The following is a 25,437-nucleotide window of genomic DNA, read 5'->3' on the forward strand; positions in this document are numbered from 1 at the left end:
ATGGAACCCAAATTTCCTGTAGTGCTCCCAACCTAGAATTGGTCTGGGCCATGGTGGGAAATTGAAAAGGTGTAGCTAGATCCAGCCTGTCATCGCTGCTTTAGAGCATGGTCACTGAAGAACTGTTGGTTTCTTTTTTAAAAAAATATCTAGATTTACACGTTCTACCTGGAAATAACTATTCAAATGTTAATTTGCCACAGCTTCTTAGATTTATTGCTTTAAACAACAGTTCAAATGTTAGTAAATCTGCAACGTGTTCTGTAGTGAAATATTAGTTTTTTAAACCACCAGCAACAATCCGAAGCCTAATTTTCTACCTAAATGGTCCACCAGTTCCTCTGAGGGTCAGCTTCATACTGTTTGGCAGCTCCCTGGAAAGCAGGGCTTTCAGTAGGCAGCTTTCTATGGTGTTTCCGCTTTCCTTGTGCAGAAGACTCTAAGGGACACACCAGAGCAAGCCCACCCAAGCCACCCTCTGGTGGCGGAAGTGCAGCAGGTGTGCTAGCAGAACCCAGTGCCAGGTTTTCTGCTAGCAGAACAGGGTTTCTCCTTCCTCCCTTCCCTGCACCCTCCCCCATCTCTTTCCCCAAGTCTGCTCTGGCAGTTTGGGAGAACACCACAGAACAGTGCATGAGGGAAGAGAGGGCCGATCATTCTGCCCGACAAACAGAAATGCTTGCACTGATGGAACAATTGTATTAGCGCAATGTTGAATTCTACCCAGTGTGATAGAGCCAGTGTGGTGTAGTGGTTAAGAGTGGTTAAGACTCATAATCTGGTGAACAGGGTTCGATTCCCCGTTCCTCCACATGCAGCTGCCGGGTGACCTTGGGCTAGTCACACTTCTCTGAAGTCTCTCAGCCCCACTCACCTCACAGAGTGTTTCTTGTGGGGGAGGAAGGGAAAGGAGATTGTTAGCCGCTTTGAGACTCCTTCGGGTAGTGATAAAGCGGGATATCAAATCCAAACTCCTCTTCTTCTTCTACCCAGAGGTATTATATAGAAAAACATCATGTTATATTGGTGCACAGATAAGTACAGGAACAGAGCACTCTATGACTTTGTGGGGTCTCCAATCCAGCTTGGTATCACTGACATCGAAAACATACCTTGACACACAGGAAAGGTGCCTCCCTCACTCTAATTTACCTCATTATTTGGCCCACATGTAGAGCCAACATCCCTCCCGGCTGGATACCCTGCTTGTTAGCCATTTGCAGAACTCAAGTCTTGCTTCTGTTTTGTGGACTACATTCCAACTTCCAGGACTGTTTTTTTCCCACAGGGAAGTGGTAGCTTTGAGACACCAATCACCCACAGCCTTCGATGCACATTTAAGCAAGCAGCTTCTAGTCATCAATGCCCCTTTAAAAAGCCCCATCATTTAACAATTAAGGTAAATGAAAGCCAAGAGAATTCTGTGCTATTCAAGAGTGAGTAAGAAAGTGATGGCGATTGCTCTGTATTCTGGTATCCTCCTAAAGATGAGGCCGGAATACCATGGGGCTCTAGACACATGGAAACAGCCCCCATGCTGCTCTGGTGGTGAATGAATCAGTCTTGACTCTGCAGACTTCCTGCTTCTTTAGGTACTTTACATTTTTCCTTTTGTCTAAGAAGCTGCTCTTCAAATTCCCTTTTTGGGTGTCTAATTATAGTTTTGTGTTTATGAAGGTTTTTTTTCATTACAGCATTCCTGGAGAATGTCTTTGTCTGCTCTGTATGCTTGGCTTCCCTCCAGTGCTTGACATAGAAGTTTCTTTGAACCATTTCTAATTCTTATGTGCCAGCACCCCAGCTTCTTATTCGTTTTGTGTAGATCTCATTGTTCCTTTACAAGCATTGTATTCTACAGAATGTTCCCCATTTTAAAAAACCTAAACCTTTCCTTTCTGGCTTGCGAGGAGAGTTGCCAGGAGGTGTGGTTCTTTCTTTTGTTTGTTTATGTATTTCCATCCCACTTTTCCTAAAGTCAAAGTGGGTAACAGAATAAAATACAAAAGAATTGTTAACCATTTAGGGCTTTACAGGTGAGCACCAGCAATTCTGATTGTGCCCAGAAAAAATGAGGTGGTGTGCATTGAAGCTCTTTACGAAATAGTGAGATATGGCTGATGTAAAGGTAAAGGGACCCATGGCCATTAGGTCCAGTTGTGGCCGACTCCGGGGTTGCGGTGCTCATCTCGCTTTATTGGCCGAGGGAGCCGGCGTACAGCTTCCAGGTCATGTGGCCAGCATGACTAAGCCGCTTCTGGCGAACCAGAGCAGCGCACGGAAATGCTGTTTACCTTCCTGCTGGAGCGGTATCTATTTATCTACTTGCACTTTGATGTGCTTTCAAACTGCTAGGTCGGCAGGAGCAGGGGCCGAGCAGCGGGAGCTCACCCCGTTGTGGGGATTTGAACCGCCAACCTTCTGATTGGCAAGTCCTAGGCTCTGTGGTTTAACGCATTGAAGCTCTTTACGAACTAGTGAGATATGGCTGATATAGCCAAAGCCTGTTAGCAACTGGGCAGCTACATTTTGCACTAGGTTAAGTTTCCTGGATATTTTCAAAAGCAGACCCATATTAAACAAAGTACAGTAGTCTAAATCTGGAGGTTACCAGAGCATGAATAATTGTGCCATGGCTAATTCTGTGCAGAATCCTGCCAAATTCACTAGGTGTAATATAATCATTTCTGCATAACATGATAGTCCATTTTTAAATGGAAAAGGTGACATCCAGAGAGGGGTGATTGTAAAACGTTTTCCAATACTGTTACTTCCCTACTTCAGATATTGACGCAAACACATATTCATACACATATGTACATACATGTTTACAAATATAGTTATTAAATTATGTAAGATGCCTTGAAACCAGCTCCCTAGTTGACAAGTACAGATATTATAATTGCAGCTGAAATCAGGGAATTAATATTTTCTTCATCAGAACTTTGCAGTTACCTCATTTACCCCATGGCATGATACTCTTATTTTTTCCTTTTTTTAAACCCCTAAAAAAACCACTTTGAACTTTGTGGTTCTAAAAACAGTATTTAACTGATGACAACATCTGCAACAGGAACTTTTACCAGTTCCTGCAAAAATGTTTAAGCTATCCCAACCATCCTTTGTGTGCAGGAAAAGCTTACCCCCCCCCCAGGGACTATTTGAATTGAAGAAATCTCTAATAGAAGGAATGGTTATCCTTTTCTTTGCTGCAAGCAAAGATGTCCTGTTTTCCATCTCTTGCTTCCATATAGCCTGGAACTTTAGAGACAAATTACAATTCTTACCTTCCCCACCATCATGTAGCAACTACCGTATTTTTCGCTCCATAAGACACACTTTTTCCCTCTTAAAATCTAAGGGGAAATGTCTTTGTGTCTTATAGAGCAAATGTGTGATCCATGGGGCTCGGGGGGGGGGGGGAACCTGGGCTTCCCCCACTAGCCCCAACCTGCTCTTTGATGCCGGTGGTGGGGAATGCAGCGCTTCCCCCACCGCCAGCTCCACAAGCTCGCGGAGCAGCGCGAAGGCTTCGGAGGCTTCGGGTTGTCTTCACTGAAGCCTTCCAAGGTAGCCGCACTTGAACGCACTGAACGCACCTTGTTTTAGAGGGGGAGAACAAGAAAAAAAATTCTCCCCCTCTCTGCGCAGCGCCTCCTGCCGCTTCGCTGGAAGGGCGCTGCGTAGAGAGGGGAGTTTTTCCCCCCTTGTTCTCCCCCTCTAAAACAAGGTGCATCCTATGGTTGGGTGCGTCCTATAGAGCGAAAAATACGGTACCTCACTGCATGTTAGAATTCCCGAGAAGAGAACTGGGATTAGATGATTCCCACTGGCTCCCCTTTTCCATGCTTCGCAAGGTCAGAGCTACCTGGTTGTCCTCCCCTCCTCTTTCCAACGTGTGCTGGTGTCAGAGCACACCCCCTCCTCCATACCTAGAAAGAGGGAGCCTGTCAGAAGGTGTCTTCGTTTTTCTCTCCTTTCAAGAATGCCAGAGCTGGAGCTCCCTAACCCCAGAATACCTCAGTTGTGTGGGCTTTAGGCCACTCTGTTTCAAACATTCAAACTCAGCATGATATCCACTATGCCACACCTAGGTACTTGCAACTTGTCAAAGGGGGCTTTTTAGATCAGTCATTTTACATTTCCCCTCCTAGGCATCTCCTGTAGATGAAGCACTCATAGGGAAAGCACAGCCAATGAATTGGCTGGTCACTTCCTGGTTGTTAGCCAGTAGGGATCTGCTTTGAGCTTTTTAAAGGAAAAGCAGGAGAATTAAAAGGGACGTGGTTGGCGCCGTTGGTTAAACCACAGAGCCTAGGACTTGCCGATCAGAAGGTCGGCAGTTTGAATCCCTGCGACGGGGTGAGCTCCCGCTGCTCGGTCCCTGCTCCTGCCAACCTAGCAGTTCGAAAGCACGTCAAAGTGCAAGTAGATAAATAGGTACTGCTCCGGCGGGAAGGTAAACGGCGTTTCTGTGTGCTGCTCTCGTTCACCAGAAACGGCTTAGTCATGCTAGCCACATGACCCGGAAGCTGTACGCCGGCTCCCTCGGCCTGTAAAGTAAGATGAGCGCCGCAACCCCAGAGTCGTTCACGACTGGACCTAATGGTCAGGGGTCCTTTTACCTTTACCTTTTAGGAGAATTAAAATAAGCCCGAGGTTTGTGAATTCTTTGTTATTTGTATCTTCCTACTTCATGTGGTTGTGTATGGAGCTTGAGAAATCCCTGAAGTCCTTTAGTGCATTCCTCCTTGCAGAGCAGAGTAACTGTCATTGTATTGCAGGAATTGAATGTAGATAATGGATCATGTGGTGTATAGTTTAAGCAGAGACGCCATTGTTTGGATCCCCAAATGCCAGCTTATTTTAATTTCAAGAATGGCAGTGAAAGCAAAAGCCGTTTTCACTGTGTTCTGTTTGCTCCACACATTGGAATCATTAATTCTCTGGATTTTTTTTCTTCTATGTGCCTGGTTTACAGGTTGTTCTTTAAATAGAACACTGAACTTCAAAGATGTTAACAGATAAAAAACTTCAAAGACTCTTTTTGTCAGATAAAAAGAATAATACCAAGCTCACAACTGATCCCTGTACTTAGAACGTCTATGTCTGGCTTTGTGCTGTATAGATACTGATGAACTAAGATTTCTTTTAAAATAAAAATTAGTTAATTCAGTCTCTATACATGTAAAGATATATTTTATTGTATCCATTCCCCCCATCTCTCCTTTATTTGATTCTTTTCTCTTGTATGTAATCTTTTGCTGCTGACAGGTTTTGAAAAATCCAGTGCTCCTTCTATATTTCTTGTTGATTCTTTTCCATCTGGGGCACCACTATGTTCTCTGCCACCCTGGGTCTATGCCCAATGACTGTGCCATTCTGTGTCACTACTTTGCAATCCAGTTGACGTCAGTGCCTCTCTTTTTGTAATAAAGTAAAAAATCTGATCCAGCATTTCTATTTTTATATCTTAGCTCTTTGCGTATAGACAATAGACAGTGCTTATAGTTCTAGGCCTTTATCATGCACTGTAATTATAGAAAGTCACATGCCCAAAAATACAAATTTGCTTGCTTACAATTTTAGATTCAAAGCACCCTTCCTACTGACATACTTCTTTATTAATCCCAGAAACTATAATCCCTTCCTCTCAGATGTGTATACATTTTTAAAGAGTCATTGTTTTAGATTTATTTCTTCAATAAAATTGAGGAATCTGGCAGAAAACATTTCTTTCTTTCTTTTTTAAAGAAAAGAACTTTGCATAGGAATCATTAATGGAGAAAACCTCAGCAAATTTATGATTGTATGAGCCATCTGCTCTGTCCAGTTCTCATTCATTATGAATCTCTGATGATCAACATCTGGTGGGATTATGCCCTCCCCCCGCCATTCATACATACATCTATATATATATATACTCCAGCAACAAAGGATTTATCCAGCAGTACTTACATGCAGCTTTAGTTCACTGGGGAGTCACTGTTAATATGATGAAACAAGAAATGTTATTGGAATTGTGGATTTTAGCTTAGAACTAGCAGTATAAACATTAGCTGTTGGAGAAATGCTTTAGCTTTCATATGGAATCACTAGTGTTGCTAATGTAGGCTAATTACTAGCAAGTTATCAACAAGTGAGCCATTTTATCACCATTCATTATACGTATGTAACTTCTATTAGAGCCATGCCCCTTTGGCAAGCTTACTAGGTGCAGAAATGATGGTCCTGCTAGGCTGGCGTGCGTGCATATATACCTATGTTTTGCTCTATAAGACTCACTTTTTCCCTCCTAAAAAGTAAGGGGAAATGCGTGTGCGTCTTATAGAGCGAATGCAGGCTGCGCAGCTTTCACAGAAGCCAGAACAGCAAGAGGGATTGCTGCTTTCACTGCGCAGCGATCCCTCTTGCTATTCTGACTTCTGAGATTCAGAATATTTTTTTTCTTGTTTTCCTCCTCCAAAAACTAGGTGCGCCTTGTGGTCTGGTGCGTCTTATAGAGCGAAAAATATTGTGTGTGTGTGTGTGTGTGTGTGTGTGTGTGTGTGTGTATGGCACACAAAACTGCATTAATAATAACTGATAAATAATTTTAATTGAGAAACCACGTAAGCGATAAGGTGGTTAATGACTATCCTGAAGTTAGCAAAACCTGAACCCTCTTTGTGGTGACTATCTGGAGCTTTCGTTTGCAAAGAGCGCGTAAGCCTTTAGAACTATTTGGTGTTGGAGGAGAAGTTGCTATTTTCATCTCTCACAATATGGGACACTTCTCCATCTATGGTAGAATGTCCTATCTCCCACCCAAAGCACACAGACAGAGTCTCTTCCTTGTAAGTGAAAAACGTTCTTCATCAGGCAAGTAACAGGTCAGGCACAGTGCTCAGGAGTCATGATACAGGAGTTCTGGGGAAGAGTAAGAAGTTCAGAAACAGATGGAAGCAACGAAGATGTCCCAAGAAGTTTCACCACCCCTTCCACCAGCTTTTAAAGACAGGGCATGTTCACTTGAGATATACTCTCTTGCCTTTTGGGAATGTCAAGATTGCATGTGTGCTCTCCCATCTGTGAAGGCAGCACCTAGTTGTAGGGGACAAGGCTGCATCCTCCTGTTTCGGCTCTTGTTTAGTCATGACCATCTTCTGTTCATCTTCCCTTTTCAACTGATCTTCCCAGCCTCCACTGAGGTCTCTGCTCCACAGAAAGGACAGAGGGGAGAGGCGACAACCCACCTCCCCCTTCCAAAGCAGCTGAATTTGGGGGTTGAAGAGGGAGGTGCCCCCAGCTCCAACCTAGGTTCCCACCATCTCCCTTCTGTTTCTTTTTCCTCCTTCTCCTCCTCCTCCAGCATCAGAGCCTTCTAACCCAAATCCAACAATACTGTGAGGATCATGAAAACAACTTCCAGGCATCCTTATTTCCCAGGTGTTATAGTGCTTTGATGGGTCACACATTGATTCTGAACACCAGTCACCTGAAAAATAAACATTCAGAAGTTGTGGTTGCATGAACTAACATGACTGAGGGAGCAGATTGTTCCATAGCTCAAAATCCTCACAATGGACAAGGGTGTGTTTTGAGGCTGTTTTTCTGTTTTTAGGCTGACTTTCTGGTAGTCGCTTAGAGCGTGGTGTCAGAAAGCTCCCTGTCAGTTTTGTAGGGGTGACAGTGGCGGCAGGGCCTATTGTGAATTTGCCATTGTATGCTAATGTCATTTTGTAGCTTTTTGGATCCAGTATGAATTGGAGACCAGATTTCAGTAGTGATGAATAGAACTGATTCTGCAACGGTGGAAATACTAGAACAGAGCTGTGCACAGATTGTACTATTGTGGGCATGTTAGCTAAGCAGACATTTGCTTGTTTTCCAAGAAGCACTTGACATTGCAGTGGAGGCTGGTATGCCAGGGCCCTCTACCCTAGAATGTTTTTAAAATGAAAAAAATATTAGAACTGATACTTGCGTTTATGGCCTCTCACTTCTAGTCTTGTCCTGTCCCTTTTCTTCAAAATATTATTTTGATTCTGTTCAGTTTGTCAAAGCTCTAGCAGCTGCTCTTTGCTCTTTCTGCGTTTTGGAAATGCTTCTGTCTCCAATTTTCTTGTCATTGTTTTCAGAACACATAACATCTTTACTGTCTAGCTGGTTGACCGTGGACTTAATTTTTCTTTTGTTCCAAAGCTGAGTCTTTGATCCTTTATTGAAGAAATGATGGAAATACTTCTTTTGCACTGCAGCGCATTCCAACAAATTAATTAGTTTTTTCCTGCTGCTGCTTCCCTAGTAATAAAAGTTTGGCATTGCCATACCTTGGACTGTAAGGTGGTTTTGTTTAAGTGGGAACTTTTGGGATACAATATGGTATAAATCTCTGGTGAATATGCCAGTAAGTTCTTTGAAAGGGAGGGTTGGTTATTCTGCTATTGATTGTCAAAGCTCCTGATTACCCTTCTTGCATGTTGACAGGAAAATAGAGGTTTATTCACTGCTGTTAGATTGCGAATCATGTCATGGAATTGGGATCCTGGAGAAAGTGGATCTCAGAAATTCAATACAGTGGTACCTCAGGTTAAGTACTTAATTCGTTCTGGAGGTCCGTACTTAACCTGAAACTGTTCTTAACCTGAAGCACCACTTTAGCTAATGGGGTCTCCTGCTGCTGCCACACCGCCGGAGCATGATTTCTGTTCTCATCCTGAAGCAAAGTTCTTAACCTGAAGCACTATTTCTGGGTTAGCGGAGTCTGTAACCTGAAGCGCCTGTAACCTGAAGTGTATGTAACCTGAGGTACTGATGTCTGGGTGCTAATAATCCCAGAGAAATTTTGTGAATGGCCCCAAACAGCTGTATATTTCACTATTTTCCAGACATCCAAGTGAATACTGATATTATTATTATTATTATTATTATTATTATTATTATTATTATTCACCGGCTTACACCTGAGGTTTTTGAACATTCATAATTTTTTTCCTGAGATGGTCAGGGTTCACATGTCAATATCAACTTCCATCAAATGTCAGCTAACAGGGAGCAAAATGCATTTCTTTCTGCTTTTGCGTTTAAGGGAAGGGACACTACCTACATTCATATAAACATGGTGTGTGAGATTGTATAATGAAATTTCTGAACAATACAAAATATTTTATTTCTTCTGTTGTGATTCTGTGCTTTTATAAAATAAATAAATACATTCACAGTTTTGAGTAGCAAGACTTGAACAGCACCATTACAAGTAGTTTATACGTTCTTTGACTTCCAGTTTATTTTATTATTGTTATTAATTTAAAAAGAATGCATCTGTGTATTTAGTGAGAAGATTGTTCGTGGTGCTATACATGCATACAACAGAAAAGGAAGTATTGGATCCGTTTGGATGTATTAGAAAATGTGAGGAAACTTTAGAAAGAATGTTCACATTGTAAGATCCAGCTTCATGTTGCATTTCAGGGGTTCAAGAATTGTGTTTAGGTTTTAGGAGTCAATCAGGGTATTGCAGATTGAAGAGGAGCTGCTTTCTTGTATGGAGTGGCTTGTCTGTAACAGCATAGCATGTTATTTTCAGTGTAGCAGATATTACAGTCTCAAACCTGGAATGCTTGTCAGGAAATCCCCACTCCCACACTCCATATGATTTAATATAACACCTGTATGGAAGGGTGACTAACTTGGCATCTGTTTGAATCATGCTATGGTGTTGCGAGACAGTGGCGTTTTCAGTGGTGGGTACCAATGAATTCATTTTTGCCTTTTTTCCCAATCTGCAACAGGTACGGAATGATCTGACTGGTGTCCTGTATGGGGAAGATATTGAAATCTCAGACACAGAGAGTTTCTCTAATGATCCCTGTACAAGTGTCAAAAAACTCAAGGTGGGTGCAGCTATTATTAAGAAGCAAACTGGGCAGTAGAAAAAAAAAATCATTGGCAATAGAATTGGCATTTTGCTGATAAATTATCCATTATAAAGAAGTAAATCGTATTGTATAGGATACTGTGTTGTAATGGTGCAAGAATTAATATTGGAGGTAATATAATACTGGATGCATTAAAAGCAGTTGTGGCTCATTTTAAAATGCACTAGCAGGGTCAGATGGAGCAAAGTAGAAAAGCTGTGAATGCTTCAGTCTCTCACCCTTAGGTACGTTCTTTCTAAAAGTGTTCATCTAAGTTACCAACTGAGTGTCAAATAGAAAAAAAATAGGGATGTATCTAATGCTGGTCTTACACAAAGAAGACCTGCTAAAATTAATGGAAATAAGTTAGTCATTTGTAATATAGAGTGCCACTTAGGCATAGGGCTCCTGCTGCTATCTAAGAGATGGAACGCTATGAGTTCATTGATAAATTTCACGTTTTTTGTGAAAGTGGGAAAGTCATTGGTCCTTGCTTTATAGCACTGGCTTAACATATAAACACATGTGCCAGAAATATGAGCTGGTTCTATCTTATAAAGTACCATATTTTTTGCTCTATAAGACACACTTTTCCCCTCCTAAAAAGTAAGGGGAAATGTGTGTGCGTCTTATGGAGCGAATGCAGGCTCCATGGCTTCAGTGAAAGCGACGCGAAGCCTCCGGAGCACAGTGGGAGTGCTCCCGCTGTGCTCTGGATTCTTCGGGCGGCTATCCCTGAAGCCAGGAGACCAAGAGGGATCAGTGCGCACTGACCCCTCTTGCTCTCCTGGCCTCGCTTCGCTGGAGAGGCTCTGCACAGCTTTCCTTCTCTGCGCAGCGCCCCTTCAGCGAAGCAGGAGGAGAAATGGAAGGGGCTCCGCTTCTCCTGCCGCTTCGCTGAAGGGGCGCTGCACAGAGAGGGAGAGAATATTTTTTTTCTTGTTCTCCTCCTCTAAAACTATGGTCGGGTGCGTCTTATAGAGCGGAAAATATGGTAAGTGGCTTAGTCGGTAAAGCATGAGACTTTTAGTTTCAGGCTTGTGGGTTCAAGCCCCACGTTGGGCAAAAGATTCCTGCATTTCAGGGGGCTGGACTTGTGCTCCCTTCCAACTCTACAATTCTATGATTCTCTGTGTGTGACAATATGTATCCAACATATACATGCTGTGATGAATGTGTGCACATGTGGGGCAAGATGAGCCTAGAGGTGAATGCATATGGACTTTGACCCACGTACCAGTGTGCAAACTATTTCCCCCTTTCCACAAGAAGCAACAGTAAAATCCCACTTTGCACGAGAAAACTAAACATGGGTGATTGCACTTGTGTGATTTGTTAACTTTACTAATGTTTCCCCCCCCCTCTAGTATCCAACTAACTAATAATCAGAGTAAAGCCACTGGAAATAAATGAACTTATGTTATTTGCTTTAGTTGAATGCAGCCTTCTGTGCGTGAGATTTTCGCTCTGCTGCTGGTCTTGCCCGCATCTCTGCCATTATCTCTCTTTATGATGTATGCTGCCTAGATGCTGAACAGTAGATTATAATTTTCATGTTTATTACATTAGCCCTTCAGGACTGACCAAAAGTAGTAGGAGATAAAGGTTCCCTGCTAGGAAGCAGATGCTATTCCAGTTGATTGACACTTCATACCTTCTGTGTGAATTGCTGCAGATAAAAAGTAGGGCATACACATCTAAATTCTTAATGCCCATCTTTCTATCTTTTTATATTCTGGTCTCAGCAAAACCAGACATTAATGCATTAGGTGCAGTGTGTGCTTCTCAAAAATCTGATGAAATGCATGTTTTTCAGTGACCATACGGAGTGTTGTTTTTTTAAGTAGTTCATTCTAGTGTCAAAAATTCAGTCCTTGATATCTTGATTTTTGTTTTTATTTTATTTTTAATATTTTTAATATTAAAAATATTAATATTTTTAATATTTTTATTATTTATTATTTTTACTTTCTAATCAAGCGCCCTGAACTTAATTTGCACAGGTAATGGATGGAGAAATTTAACAATGGAAACCAAAGACTGCCACCTTTTTGTGTGTGTATACCAGGACTTTCTTTAGTAAAAATTGAGGTACTGGTACTCAAATCTTGATAAAAGTGTCGTGGGTGCTGGCACACAAAAGCTGCCATGGGCAGCAAAAAGATGCTGATGGCAGTACTATTACAAAGAAAGCAAAACAAAACAATTGTTTGAAGCTTTCTAGAGATTTTGAGACATTGTTATTGAGCTGTCGTTACCCTTTGCACTTTAATTTATGGTCTCTTGCCTTAGTCTCTGCTGAAATTCATTATTCAGGGTTTTTCCCAAGCTATCTCCTAGAAAAACCAGACTCATTCCCAAGAAGGATAGCCAGCACTGATGAAAATACAGAAGTGATCATTTTGAAGAGACCGTCAATGGCAACCCCTGCACTGTATCTGTGTTTTCCACTCCCTTGTGCCTGCAGACATTTTTGAAACATTTTGATAATTTTTTTTAAAAAAAGTTTAGTAAAATACAGGATGGCTGCTTAGCACACTATCCACATGAGCAACAATTTATATCTAAAAAAACACCCCCCAAAGCAGTGCAAAGATACTTTCACACTCAGCAATGTCTTGACATTTCAAAATATTTTCATTTTGCCCTTTCTGTATCATCTTTTAAGAGTGAACTTGGCTATACCAGACACTGCTCAGAATTCGGCCTATTGAGTTTCACTATCTCCTCCCCTCTGAGGTGTTTCTTACCATGACATTGGTGCCATTTTCCTTGGCAGGTGAAGTCATGCCTCTTCGCTTAGGCTTTCCGCGAGAGGGGATGTGCATTGAGTAGCTGAAGTTTTGTTTCTGCTGCTGGTTTTAGTTGTACCTGAATTCTGTATTTATTTATTTTTACAGTATTTTTATTTTACTGTTTAGTTTTGGGTTTGGTTTGTGTGTATCTGCTGCCTAGCATCTCCCAATGAAGGGCAGATTATTAATAGTTTTAACAAACAAACAAACAAACAAACAAACAAACAAACAAACAAACAAACTCATTGCTTCCCAACCCCCGTCCAGGTTAAGCAGCAGCGAATCTGGTGCTGGTTGGTTGTGGTTCTGCCTCAACACATGGTGCCACTTCTGGTGATATCTGAATCCTAGACTACCTGGGAGGTGCTTGTTGGTGTAAAATATGAAGCACCAATTAATTTTTTTCTATAAACAAAGAGCATTTCAGTAATATAAGGCATTATAAAGGATGCTGTATGGACCACCTAAGCCTTTGGACCTCAGCTTACCGTATTTTTCGCTCTATGAGACGCACCAGACCACAAGACGCACCTAGTTTTTGGAGGAGGAAAACAAGAAAAAAATTATTCTGAATCTCAGAAGCCAGAACAGCAAGAGGGATCGCTGCGCAGTGAAAGCAGCAATCCCTCTTGCTGTTCTGGCTTCTGGGATAGCTGTGCAGCCTGCATTCGCTCCATAAGACGCACACACATTTCCCCTTACTTTTTAGGAGGGAAAAAGTGAGTCTTATAGAGCAAAAAATACGGTAATTAATGGACTCATCTGAAAGAGCACTGTTGGTTGCCCCCCCATGTTACAGAACCCTGATTGGCTTTTGCCAGAAGTTAGGCTTTTAGTGTTGTGAGTCCTGTGATGTGAAATACTCTTCCAGCAAAGATTCAGCAGTTATCCTCACTTTTTTATTTTCAGGTGTCTTTTGAAAGCCATTTAATAATAATAATAATAATAATAATAATAATAATAATAATAATAATAATTTTTTATTTATACCCCGCCCTCCCCAGCCAAGGCCGGGCTCAGAGCGGCTTACAAGCAATAATAAAAACAAATAAAAAATATATTTTTTATATTTGTGAAAAATATATTTTCACAAATAAAAATATGTGAGCAGGCCTACGTGGCTGTTTAAACTTTCTTGATGAGCTAGTCATTTCAGGCTTTTTACGGTGCCTTATGTATTGTTAATGGTATATGAGCTGGTGGCAATAAAAAAACAATTACTAATTATTATTAAATAATTACTAATTATCTCACACCTGTGATCTGTGAGAGGAGGAGAAGGTGGTGATTTCACTAATACGTCACTTTTTATTGTATTCTGCAGGGAAATGATGTCCGAATTATCCTTGGCCAGTTCAATGAGGAAATGGCGGCAAAAGTATTCTGCTGTGTAAGTAAAGAAAAAGAGAGGGAGAAAAAGAGGGGATCTCTGCAGACTTGGGTTTGGCCAATGCCTTGATGGGAGATAACTTGGGAACTCTATGTATGCCACCTTGACAATTAAAGGGAAAGCAATAAATTTTCCCAGCTGATGGACGAAAGGGCATGTTGGCTTTTGGACAAGGCAGAAGACTTTGAGAGGGCCTTAGTTAGAAATAAATGGACAGGCCATTTTGCAGGAAGCTATGCAACTACACATGCCAAGAGAGAGGGTGGCATGGTGTCAGCACTGGCTCAGATGCAGCTCTTAAATACAAGACTCAGTGTATTTAATTCTTTATTTAGGTAAATGGCATACAGCTTGGCAATGCTTCCCAGCCGGACTTGCTCCCATTAAGCAATTGCCAGGACTGAAGGCCTCTGCGCTCTTCTCCCCGCTGAGACTCCTCCTCAGCCAGAAGTTTCCCAAGCAGCCTTAAACTACAATGGTGGGGGGAACTTTGTTCTTTGTTCTGCTGCAGGCATAGCCCTCTGTGTCCTTGGAGGGGAGGGGAGCTTAGTACAGTAGGGATGGCAAGCTCCTGGGCTGCTTCTGCAGACTCTGCTGCTTCCTCCTCTGCTTCATCTGCAGAGTCTGCACTGCTTTCTGCACCTGGCTCTTCTTGTTTGCTAAAGCCTGTAGCTTCTTCAGCATCCAACCATCCTCCCACCCCACTTCACCCCTGGACCTGTCCTCAGGGTCCCACCACCACTCCCTGGGCTCTGAGCCTCCCTCTTCTGAGGCTTCCCCAGGGGGTTCCCCCAGATGGTACCTCCCAACATTCCTTGTCATCCAGACAATCCCTATCACATGCTGTGGGAGGGGAGAGTATTCCAGATCCCAACTAACAACCATCTTTATCCATATGGCTCAGCTTGAGTGATTGAGAAGGACCAGACTTCCAGTCTTGCTCTTTTTCTCACTTTGGAGCCCCATTCCTTCTTGTTTACTTTTTGGCCATGAAGCCTATATATAGAAGCTCTTAGTGCTTCTCCATTAGGCATATTAATTATGAAGTTGTTTGTATTATAGCAGTCCTCAGTTGATGGCATCTTCTTGTGTATCCAGTACAGATTCTAAGTTACGTATAAGTATATATTTAGGGTCTCCCTTGTTAAAATGTGTGTGTTCCTTTAGGTTCGTTTCCCCCCCAAGAACAGTGTTTATTTTTAAGGAGCGGCTATCATAGCTGAGATTATTTAAACCTCTACAAGTTGTTTATATATGTTGTAACTCTTTCTCCCCTCTTTTATGTTTCCACTGTAGGCATTTAATGAAAAGATGTTTGGCCCTAAATATCAGTGGATCATTCCTGGGTGGTATCAGAGCCACTGGTGGGAAAAAGCTATTCCAAAGCTTAACTCATCTCACTGTCTCACCATGAACCTTCTTGGCGCCATGGAAGGGTACATTGGAGTGGATTTTGAACCTCTCAGTTCAAAACCGATCAAAACCATTTCAGGAAGGGTGAGTTTGATTTCCTTTTTACCATTTGGAGCATATAAAGGCATGCAAAAAACTTCTGTCATAGTAGGTTTACAGCCCAGTCTTAAACCTTGAGGTGGTAGTGCAAAAACAGGGCTTAAGGGGTAGAGCATGGTTCTTCTGGTGTTTACCTGGTGTTTACCTCCATGGATGTTGGTGATCTGACACTAAGTAAAAGCAAAACGAAAGAAGTGCCATGGTCAGACCACTTCCTGGTGCAACTTGACTTCTCCACGACCCTTCCCCTCTGCAGGGAGGTGGGACCGATTCGGATGGTCCGCCCCCGCCACTTAATGGATCCAAATGGTTTCCAGAGAGTGGTAGGGGATGCTTTATCCCATGTTGATGGCCTTTCAGCTGATTCCCTGGTGGCCCGCTGGAATGTGGAGTTAACCAGGGCTATTGACTGTTTGGCTCCGAAGCGCCCTCTCCGATTGCATGGAGCCCGGACAGCCCCGTGGTTTTCCCCGGAGCTGAGGGTGATGAAACAATCGTTGAGACGGCTAGAGCGCCGGTGGCGGATAACCCATTCTGAAGCTGACCGGACACAGGTTAGAGCTCAATGTCGAGCCTACCAAGTGGCGGTAGCGACGGCGAAGAAGACTTTCTTCACCGCCTCTATTGCATCTGCAGAAAACAGCAGCAGGAGACTTTTTCAGGTGGTCCGCAATTTAGCGGAACCACCTGCTACATCGGGGCCCAGTACGGGCCACATGATCTCCTGCAATGATTTTGCAAAGTTTTTTGCAGATAAAGTTGCTCAGATTCGGGAAGAGGTAGACGCCACCGTGGGAGCAGGGCCGGGGCGGGAGAGTGCTAGAGTCCTGTCTAGTCAAATTGCGTGGGATCAATTCCAATCTGTTATCTCTGAGGATGTGGACAGGCTGCTTGGACGAGTGAAACCAACCACCTGTCTCCTTGATCCTTGCCCATCCTGGCTTATAAAAGCTAGCCGGGAAGGGCTGGGCGATGGGCTTCATGGGGTGGTGAATGCTTCCCTCCGTGAGGGAGCCTTCCCAGACCCGCTGAAAGAGGCGGTTATTAAACCGCTTCTTAAAAAACCATCTTTAGATGCGGCCACGATGGCCAACTATCGCCCAGTCTCAAATCTTCCATTCATGGGCAAGGTGATTGAGCGAGTGGTTGCTGAACAACTCCAGGCACGCCTGGAAGAAGCGGACCATTTGGATCCCTTCCAGTCAGGATTCAGGCCTCATCACGGGACTGAAACTGCCTTGGTCGCACTGGTTGATGATCTCCGGCGGGCTAGGGACAAAGGTGAGAGCTGTTTCCTAGTTCTGCTGGATCTCTCAGCGGCGTTTGATACCATTGACCATAACATCCTTCTGGACCGTCTTGAGGGGCTGGGAGCTGGGGGCACTGTCATACAGTGGTTCCGCTCCTTCCTCCTGGGCCGTGTTCAGAAAGTGGTGGTGGGGGATGAGTGTTCAGACCCCTGGGCTCTCACTTGTGGTGTGCCTCAGGGTTCTGTCCTCTCCCCCATGCTTTTCAACATCTACATGCTGGGAGAGATCATCAGGGGGTTTGGGCCGGGTGTTCATCAGTATGCGGATGATACCCAGCTCTACCTCTCTTTCAAATCAGAACCAGTGAAGGCAGTGACGATCCTGTGCGAGTGTCTGGAGGCGGTTGGAGGATGGATGGCGGCAAACAGATTGAATTTGAATCCTGACAAGACAGAAGTACTGTTTCTGGGGGACAGGAGGCGGGCAGGTGTGGAGGATTCCCTGGTCCTGAATGGGGTAACTGTTCCCCTGAAGGACCAGGTGCACAGCCTGGGAGTCATTTTGGACTCACAGCTGTCCATGGAGGCACAGGTTAAATCCGTGTCCAGGGCAGCTGTGTACCAGCTCCATCTGGTACGCAGGCTGAGACCCTATCTGCCTGCGGACTGCCTCGCCAGAGTGGTGCATGCTCTGGTTATCTCCCGCTTGGACTACTGCAATGTGCTCTACGTGGGGCTACCTTTGAATGTGACCTGGAAACTACAACTAATCCAGAATGCAGCAGCCAGACTGGTGACTGGGAGCAGCCGCCGAGACCATATAACACTGGTCTTGAAAGACCTACATTGGCTCCCAGTATGTTTCCAAGCACAATTCAAAGTGTTGGTGCTGACCTTTAAAGCCCTAAACGGCCTCGGTCCAGTATACCTGAAGGAGTGTCTCCACCCCCATCGTTCTACCCGGACACTGAGGTCCAGCACCGAGGGCCTTCTGGCGGTTCCTTCACTGCGAGAAGCCAAGTTACAGGGAACCAGGCAGAGGGCCTTCTTGGTAGTGGCACCCTCCCTGTGGTACGCCCTCCCACCAGATGTCAAAGAGAACAACAACTACCAGACTTTTAGAAGACATCTGAAGGCAGCCCTGTTTAGGGAAGCTTTTAATGTTTGATGTATCACAGTATTTTAATATTCTTTTGGAAGCCGCCCAGAGTGGCTGGGGAAACCCAGCCAGATGGGCGGGGTATAAATAATAATAAATTATTATTATTATTATTATTATTATTATTATTATTATTATTATTATATTCTTGTAATGGGATTTTGCAAAAGGTTCTGACGAGTCTTGGACCAAGAACCACAGCAGGGCTGCTTTGGCCAGATTCAGGGCTTGTCAGAGCGGAAGCAGGATCTCCATGAGGTGCTTCAAAGTGAAGCAGCGTTGTCCAAAGTGCTTCAGGGTGCTTTTTGGGAGGGGAAAACCCCCCTGTCAAATACTAAAGATATCCAGCACAAAAAAACCCTCTAGCATTATGCGTCACTTTAAAATACTGTTGTACACCACCCCAATCTCAGAGAGGCCAGGAGTTCCAGGCACTTACCCAGAGTTCGGTTTCCTCGGAACGAGGGACAGCTGAGACTCTGGTGTCTGTAGGATATATGGTTTATTTACACATATATGCAGCCTGAGCCTACAGTGGCTGGGGAGGCTCACAGCATTAACACTCCAAAGTGTCTTGCTTCTCCCATAGCCACAGCTTTGGATTCCACCAGAAATCAGGCATGGCTCTGTCTCTCCCTGGCTTCTGCTTGCTTCTAGCTTCTAACTGAAATCAATAGGACAAGTTGGTAATGAAGGAAGTTCAAACTAAGTCTGGTTCCAAGCAATTATTCTTAAATCAGTTTTCTCCAAACTAATGATACCAAAGGCACACTTTTTTTTCTGAATTAAAATGGGGCACATGCTTTATTTTGGCACCCAAAAGATACTTTCAGAATGTAAATGGGTAACCGAGGGAACAACCTCAACTCTCTCCCTTTTGTCTTTCTAACTACCAGGCAGTTGAGGGAGGGGGGGCGCTCATTTGCTCCTCTGGCACAGAGCTACTTCCTTTGTTACCTTAACAACCCATACTTAGGACGTTACCTAAGTAGTGGCTGGCCTGGCCATTCCAGCAATTGGAACCTTGTTGGACCCAGGAATTAGAAAAGACTCAGACATATTGCCTTTGCACTTCAGATGGGCAGAGGAGAGGAGCAAGGCAAGGCAAGGCAACATAAATCAGCAGGTGTAATTTTTGGAAAACGTTCTATCAGAGGCGCTGCAAAGGTTGAAGCAGCCTTGGTTCACCCTGAAGAGAGGGAGAGAAAGAGGAAAAAAAATCATGTTGACTCTTGTTTATAAAAGCATGTACGTATGCACCTCAATGGTGCATGGATATTATTAAATCGTTTTCTCTTAGTAAACACAAACAATTATTTTGAGCTCTGTTTAGCAAATGAATTTCACCATGGCAACAGTGCCCCAAACAACATGAGGAAGATCTTGCTTATTTTACACTTAATGTAACGAGTTTAGTGTTGCAGTGTTGTGCCATTTCTGGAGTTGGCGTGATTGGACCGTTCAGTCACTCCTGGTGGAGAGACCCTGCAAAAAGGAGGGGTGTCCATTGAGCAGCTGCACGAGTTACTGCCATGGGTTTATCTCCTTCAAATCAAGAACTACCCCCACCACAGTAGCCCACTGAGAAGCCCTCAGTTACCCATTTACATTCTGAAAGTATCTTTTGGGTGCCAAAATAAAGCATGTGCCCCATTTTAATTCAGAAAAGAAGTGTGCCTTTGGTATCATTAGTTTGGAGAAAACTGATTTAAGAATAATTGCTTGGAACCAGTTTGAACTTCCTTCATTACTAACTTGTTCTATTGATTTCAGTGGACCCAAGTGCAAGTAATTTAGTTTGGTAGGTCTAGGCAAGTCATTTTTAATGCAAGTCTACATCCGCACCATAAATTCAAAGCACATTGCTTCTTTGAAAGAATCCCGGGAACTAGTTTGTTAAGAGTGCTGGGTATTTTATCCCCGTGAGGGACAAACTACAGTTCCCAGAATTGTTTTCAGGAAGCCACATGCTTTAAATATGCTTTAAACATATTGTGGGGATATGACCTGAGTCACTAGTTGCCATGATGGCACAATATTACATGATGAATGAAGAAGAAGAAAAGTTTGGATCTGATATCCCACTCTATCACTACCCAAAGGAGTCTCAAAGCGGCTAACAATCTCCTTTCCCTTCCTCCCCCACAACAAACACTCTGTGAGGTGAGTGGGGCTGAGAGACTTCAGAGAAGTGTGACTGGCCCAAGGTCACCCAGCAGCTGCATGTGGAGGAGCGGAGACGCGAACCCGGTTCCCCAGATTACGAGACTACCGCTCTTAACCAAATTGTATTTTTCTGCCCTGAAATGCTTCTCATTATTTCTTGAGCTCCACAGGTCTCTTAAGGGCTTCCATAGCTTTTAACATTTTGGGCACAGACTTTAACATGCTGATCAGTGAACTGGCCTTGTATTCTTTTACACAGACACCACAGCAGTATGAAGAGGAGTATGATCAAAGGCGAGGGAATGTTGAGCCAAGTAAGTTCCATGGCTTTGCTTATGATGGAATTTGGGTAATTGCCAAAACACTTCAGCAAGCAATGAAGATTCTCAATGCCACCAACAGAAACCAAAAAATTGAGGACTTTAACTACACCAACAAAGAACTTGGAAAAATTTTCCTAGATGCAATGAATCAGACCAGCTTCTTTGGTGTAACGGTAAGCCTGCCTTCATTATTTTAAACTGAAGTCTGGTAGCGGTCTCTTTCCTGGGAGCTATTTCAGCTGCCGGTTATTAGAAATAGAAACGTCTGTTGTGAAAAGTACTTCAGAAAAGAATATTTTGAGTGCTGAATCAAAGTTTTGTTGCTTTGTGGGTGTTTATTCAGGGAAAATCTGCCCCCAGTCAAGATAATCAGGGTATTAGGGAGGAACTGGGTATGGGTTTTCTCCTAGGCTTTTCTAAAAAGTTAGGTAATAGATGGGTTGTGAGTTTTAACCCCACATTGGGCAGAAGACTCCTGCATTGCTGGGGGTTGGACTAGATGACGCCTATGGTCCTTTCCAACTCTACAATTCTGTGAGTCTATGATCAGAGCTAGAGGGTTGTGATTAGTCTTACTGCAGTTTGAAAAGGTGCATATAGAATTAGGGAGTCGTTTTCTCCAGCTGCAACACAGGTGATTGCTTTTTCCAAACTAATTGGCAGTAAGCATGTATTAGACTAACCTGGTTATTGATCCTTAGAGCCATTCTGCACTATATATTTGAGGTGTACATCTAAGTTTATATAAAGGCACATTTTAAAAAAACATAAACAAAATGTAATCAACGTTCGTCAGGGAGTCTCCTGAGAGTACACCAACAGGTGAAAACTGGACTTGGTTGTCTCCTAGTTGCTCTCACCAGCTGAGAGGAAGAAGACATCAGTGGTTTTCTTCTTCCTTATGCTTAGACATCATATCTCTTCTGAGGGGAACTTCAGTCCACACACTGTCTGTTAGCATTTCAGCACCTTGTGCTTTTGAAGACAGTCTCTGGGACCGTCTATGAGGGAATGCCATTGCTAGTTCCTACTTCTGTCTTTATGGTTTGGCTGTGGGGTTTGTTTCATTCATCGTTTTAATATATGCTGGAACATTAAATTTGTAAAGCCCCTCAGAGATCATCTTTCATTTAGAAGGCAGAATAAACACATGCTGAATAATAATCTATGTAAATTAATGACGGGGGAGCAGTTGAATGTGGTCTCCTTGTGCGGAGATGACCCTCATCCCAGCCATAATATGCAGACCCATATACCATGTGCTAGGGATCTCTGCCCCCTTCTTGGTGGCCACCAGCTGGAAAGAGGTGATATGCAACACAACTGCTGCAGTTCATATCATAAGGATTTTTGTGCAGCTCATAGTTAGACTGGAATTCACAAACGCAAATTGTAGCAATGGCTGCCAACTTAGACAGCTCTGAAAGGGGATTGTACAAACTCATGGAGAATAAGGCTGTCTGTGGATGCTGTTCATTATGGATACACATGACCTCTGGTCAAATACCAGTTGCTGGGGATCACTAATACTGTTGCACCCATGCCCTGCTTTTAAGCTTCCCATAAACATCTGATTGGCCACTGTGAACGTATAATGCTGGACCACATGAACCTTTGGTCTGATCCATAAGAGCTATTTTTGTATTACTACATGGGAACAGGGATCACTTGTATGTTTTTTATTTATCAATTTATCGATTTCTAGTTATAAACCACTTCCTGTAAACTGTCTCGGAAGCCATTTAACAGTAAAAGCAGTTATGGCAATTACATATATGAAATAGGAAAAGGTAAAAGACCCCTGGACGGTTAAGTCCTGTCAAATTCGACTGCTCATCTCTGCTTTCAGGCCGAGGGAGCCGGCATTTGTCCACAGACAGCTTTTATGGGTCATGCCAGCATGACTAAACTGCTTCTGGTGGATGGAAACGCCATTTACCGTATTTTTCCCTCTATAACACGCAGATTTTTTCTCCTAAAAAGGAAGGGGAAATGTCTGTGCGTGTTATAGAGCGAATGTGTGGTCCCTGGAGCCGAAAAATCAGGCAAAAATCAAATCGCGGAGCTTCACGGAGAAGGGAAATCTGAAAAGAGGAAGCGGCTGCTTTCCTGCATTCTGCCTCAGGGCCTTACTGCCCACCCTCCTCTGTTTCGTTGCTGTGTTTGCTGAAACGGAACAAAGAGCAGGGAAAGCCCCTCCCCTCCAGACAAGCAGAGGGGAATTCCTCTCTGTGCGCGGGTGCTGCTGGGGGAGAGGGAGAGAGAGAGGGGAAGGGAGAGAGAGGGGGGAGGGGGAGGGAGAGAGGGGGGAGGGAGGGAGGGAGGGAGGGAGAGAGAGAGAGAGAGAGAGAGAGAGAGAGAGAGAGAGAGAGAGAGATGGCTGGCTTTCGGTGGGCTTTTGCCTTTCTTTCCTCCCTCCCGTTAAATCACTCTCCTGCATTCTTAGCCAGCTGCTTCTCTGCACACCCCTCTCATGTCCCTTCTTTGTTTTTCCTTCGCTCCCCACTTAAAATGTGGTTACAAAGCATGGATCCACATGGATCCTCAGGATCTTTGCATTGGGTCACCCCAAATTCACCATCAGATCACATAGCATGTCCATGGCTACAGCCTGCCCCCCCCCAAAATCACGCACCCACTGTTGCCTGGGGCTGCAATGGTGCAAAAACTTGGTTAAAAAGCATGGATCCACATGGATCCTCAGGATCTTTGCATTGGGTCACCCCAAATTCACCATCAGATCACATAGCATGTCCATGGCTATAGCCTGCACCAAAAAAATCACGCACCCACTGTTGCCTGGGGCTGCAATGGTGCAAAAACGTGGTTACAAAGCATGGATCCACATGGATCCTCAGGATCTTTGCATTGGGTCACCCCAAATTCACCATCAGATCACATAGCATGTCCATGGCTACAGCCTGCACCAAAAAAATCACACACCCACTGTTGCCTGGGGCTGCAATGGTGCAAAAATGTGGTTACAAAGCATGGATCCACAGGGATTCTCAGGATCTTTGCATTGGGTCACCGCAAATTCACCATCAGATCACATAGCATGTCCATGGCTACAGCCTGCACCAAAAAAATCACGCACCCACTGTTGCCTGGGGCTGCAATGGTGCAAAAACGTGGTTACAAAGCATGGATCCACATGGAACCTCAGGATCTTTGCATTGGGTCACCCCAAATTCACCATCAGATCACATAGCATGTCCATGGCTACAGCCTGCACCAAAAAAATCACGCACCCACTGTTGCCTGGGGCTGCAATGGTGCAAAAACGTGGTTACAAAGCATGGATCCACATGGATCCTCAGGATCTTTGCATTGGGTCACCCCAAATTCACCATCAGATCACATAGCATGTCCATGGCTACAGCCTGCACCAAAAAAATCACGCACCCACTGTTGCCTGGGACTGCAATGGTGCAAAAACGTGGTTACAAAGCATGGATCCACAGGAATTCTCAGGATTTTTGCATTGGGTCACCCCAAATTCACCATCAGATCACATGTCTGTGGCCACAGCATGAAGCCCAAAAATGATACATCCACTGTTTCATTCAGAATGTTTTTTCCCTTGTTTTCCTCCTCTAAAAACGATGTGCGTGTTATGGTCAGGTGCGTGTTATAGAGCGAAAAATACGGTACTTTGCCGCCACAGTGGTACCTGTTTATCTACTTGCGCTGGTATGCCTTCAAACTGCCAGGTTGGCAGGAGCTGAGACAGAGCAACAGGGAGCTCACCCCATTGCGCGTATTCGAACTGCCGACCTTACGAATGGCAAGCTCAAGAGGCTTAGACCATACACGAGTCCTATATATATATGAATATCATATATAAGAACAGTTCCAAATCTAGTGCAGATGTAGGCTGGGATGAAAGCCTTCACTTAAATTGCCTTTCGAAAAAGTTGATAATTGTGCCTTCAGAAGTGCTACCGTATCTCACCGGGGCTAGGACCCTTGGTACCAGCAGAAATATTTATGGATTGGATCTAGGTGACTTCTGTCTAATGTCTGGAAATACCCAGAGACCTGTGATGTGCTGAACTTCTCAGTATGTTAGAAGCCTCTGGGCATGCTCAGACAGGCTTAGCCACTCTTGAAATTAGAGCGCAGCAGCACTGAATTATTTTCCCTGGCAAAACTTTTCAGTGTTTTTACTTATCCACAGTTGCTTTTGCAACAACTGCCAGCTTGAGCAATTAAGGAAGTGGGAAATCTGCTTTCAAGCTTTTAACAGGTGCTTAGGTATATTCCTTAATCAATCTAGGCTGTTGGACTTCATGGTAGAATTTGTCTACATTTCTACACTTGTGTCAACTGCAAAACAGAAAAAAGAGGCATTGGGCAAAAAAATCGGTCTCTTTGGTGATCTTTTGGAAAGCCAACCAAAAGAAAAATTAAATAGGGAGCAACCTTTACGATAGCTAATGAGCTTGACAAGCAGAAGGGATGTAAATATTTTATGGGCTTCCCAGTTCGGTTCCTTGTAAAGGTCGGTCAGGAAGTGCATCCGTTTTAAAGCATGCAAGAAGCCTTTTAAATAGCCACATTGATGTACACAATTCCCCAGGGGGATTTTTTTTTTTTTCTGGCTTGGCTTTTTCTCTGAGAGAAAACAACAAGGCATCTATAGACCACGCCTTTGCTTAAGGATCAGTATTGCCATACAGCAGGCATGCTCTGGGAGAAATGTGCACATGCTTGAAATCCCTGAGGAAATTCATAAGAAGAAGTTCGGAATAATCGCCATGCTTCCCCGCTCTCCTGTTCCAACCAGGATAAGAGGGTGTCTGCTGTGCTGGGAAAGATCTAGGAAGAACTAACTTAGGAGGAGAGGGCAGCCAGCAGCAGGAAGCAGTAGCAAGGCACAAAACCAGTCTTTCTCAAACTTACCGTATTTTTCGTCCCATAGGATGCTCCGTCCCATAGGACGCA

The 25,437-nt window shown here is 43.8% G+C and overlaps 1 protein-coding gene across 1 annotated transcript in view; it reads left to right on the top strand.

The window, feature by feature from the left end:
* Positions 1 to 25,437, top strand: part of GABBR2 (gamma-aminobutyric acid type B receptor subunit 2) — a 301,965-nt gene that overhangs the window by 101,157 nt on the left and 175,371 nt on the right. The window contains exons 4-7 of the mRNA XM_081872653.1: positions 9,771 to 9,872; positions 14,016 to 14,081; positions 15,378 to 15,578; positions 20,427 to 20,663. Of these exons, the coding sequence (XP_081728779.1) occupies positions 9,771 to 9,872; positions 14,016 to 14,081; positions 15,378 to 15,578; positions 20,427 to 20,663 (606 nt within the window). The remainder of the gene's footprint in view (positions 1 to 9,770; positions 9,873 to 14,015; positions 14,082 to 15,377; positions 15,579 to 20,426; positions 20,664 to 25,437) is intronic.

This window comes from Podarcis erhardii (genome assembly GCF_964252035.2).
Source record: "Podarcis erhardii genome assembly, chromosome: 8".
NCBI classification, from domain to species: Eukaryota; Metazoa; Chordata; class Lepidosauria; order Squamata; family Lacertidae; genus Podarcis; species Podarcis erhardii.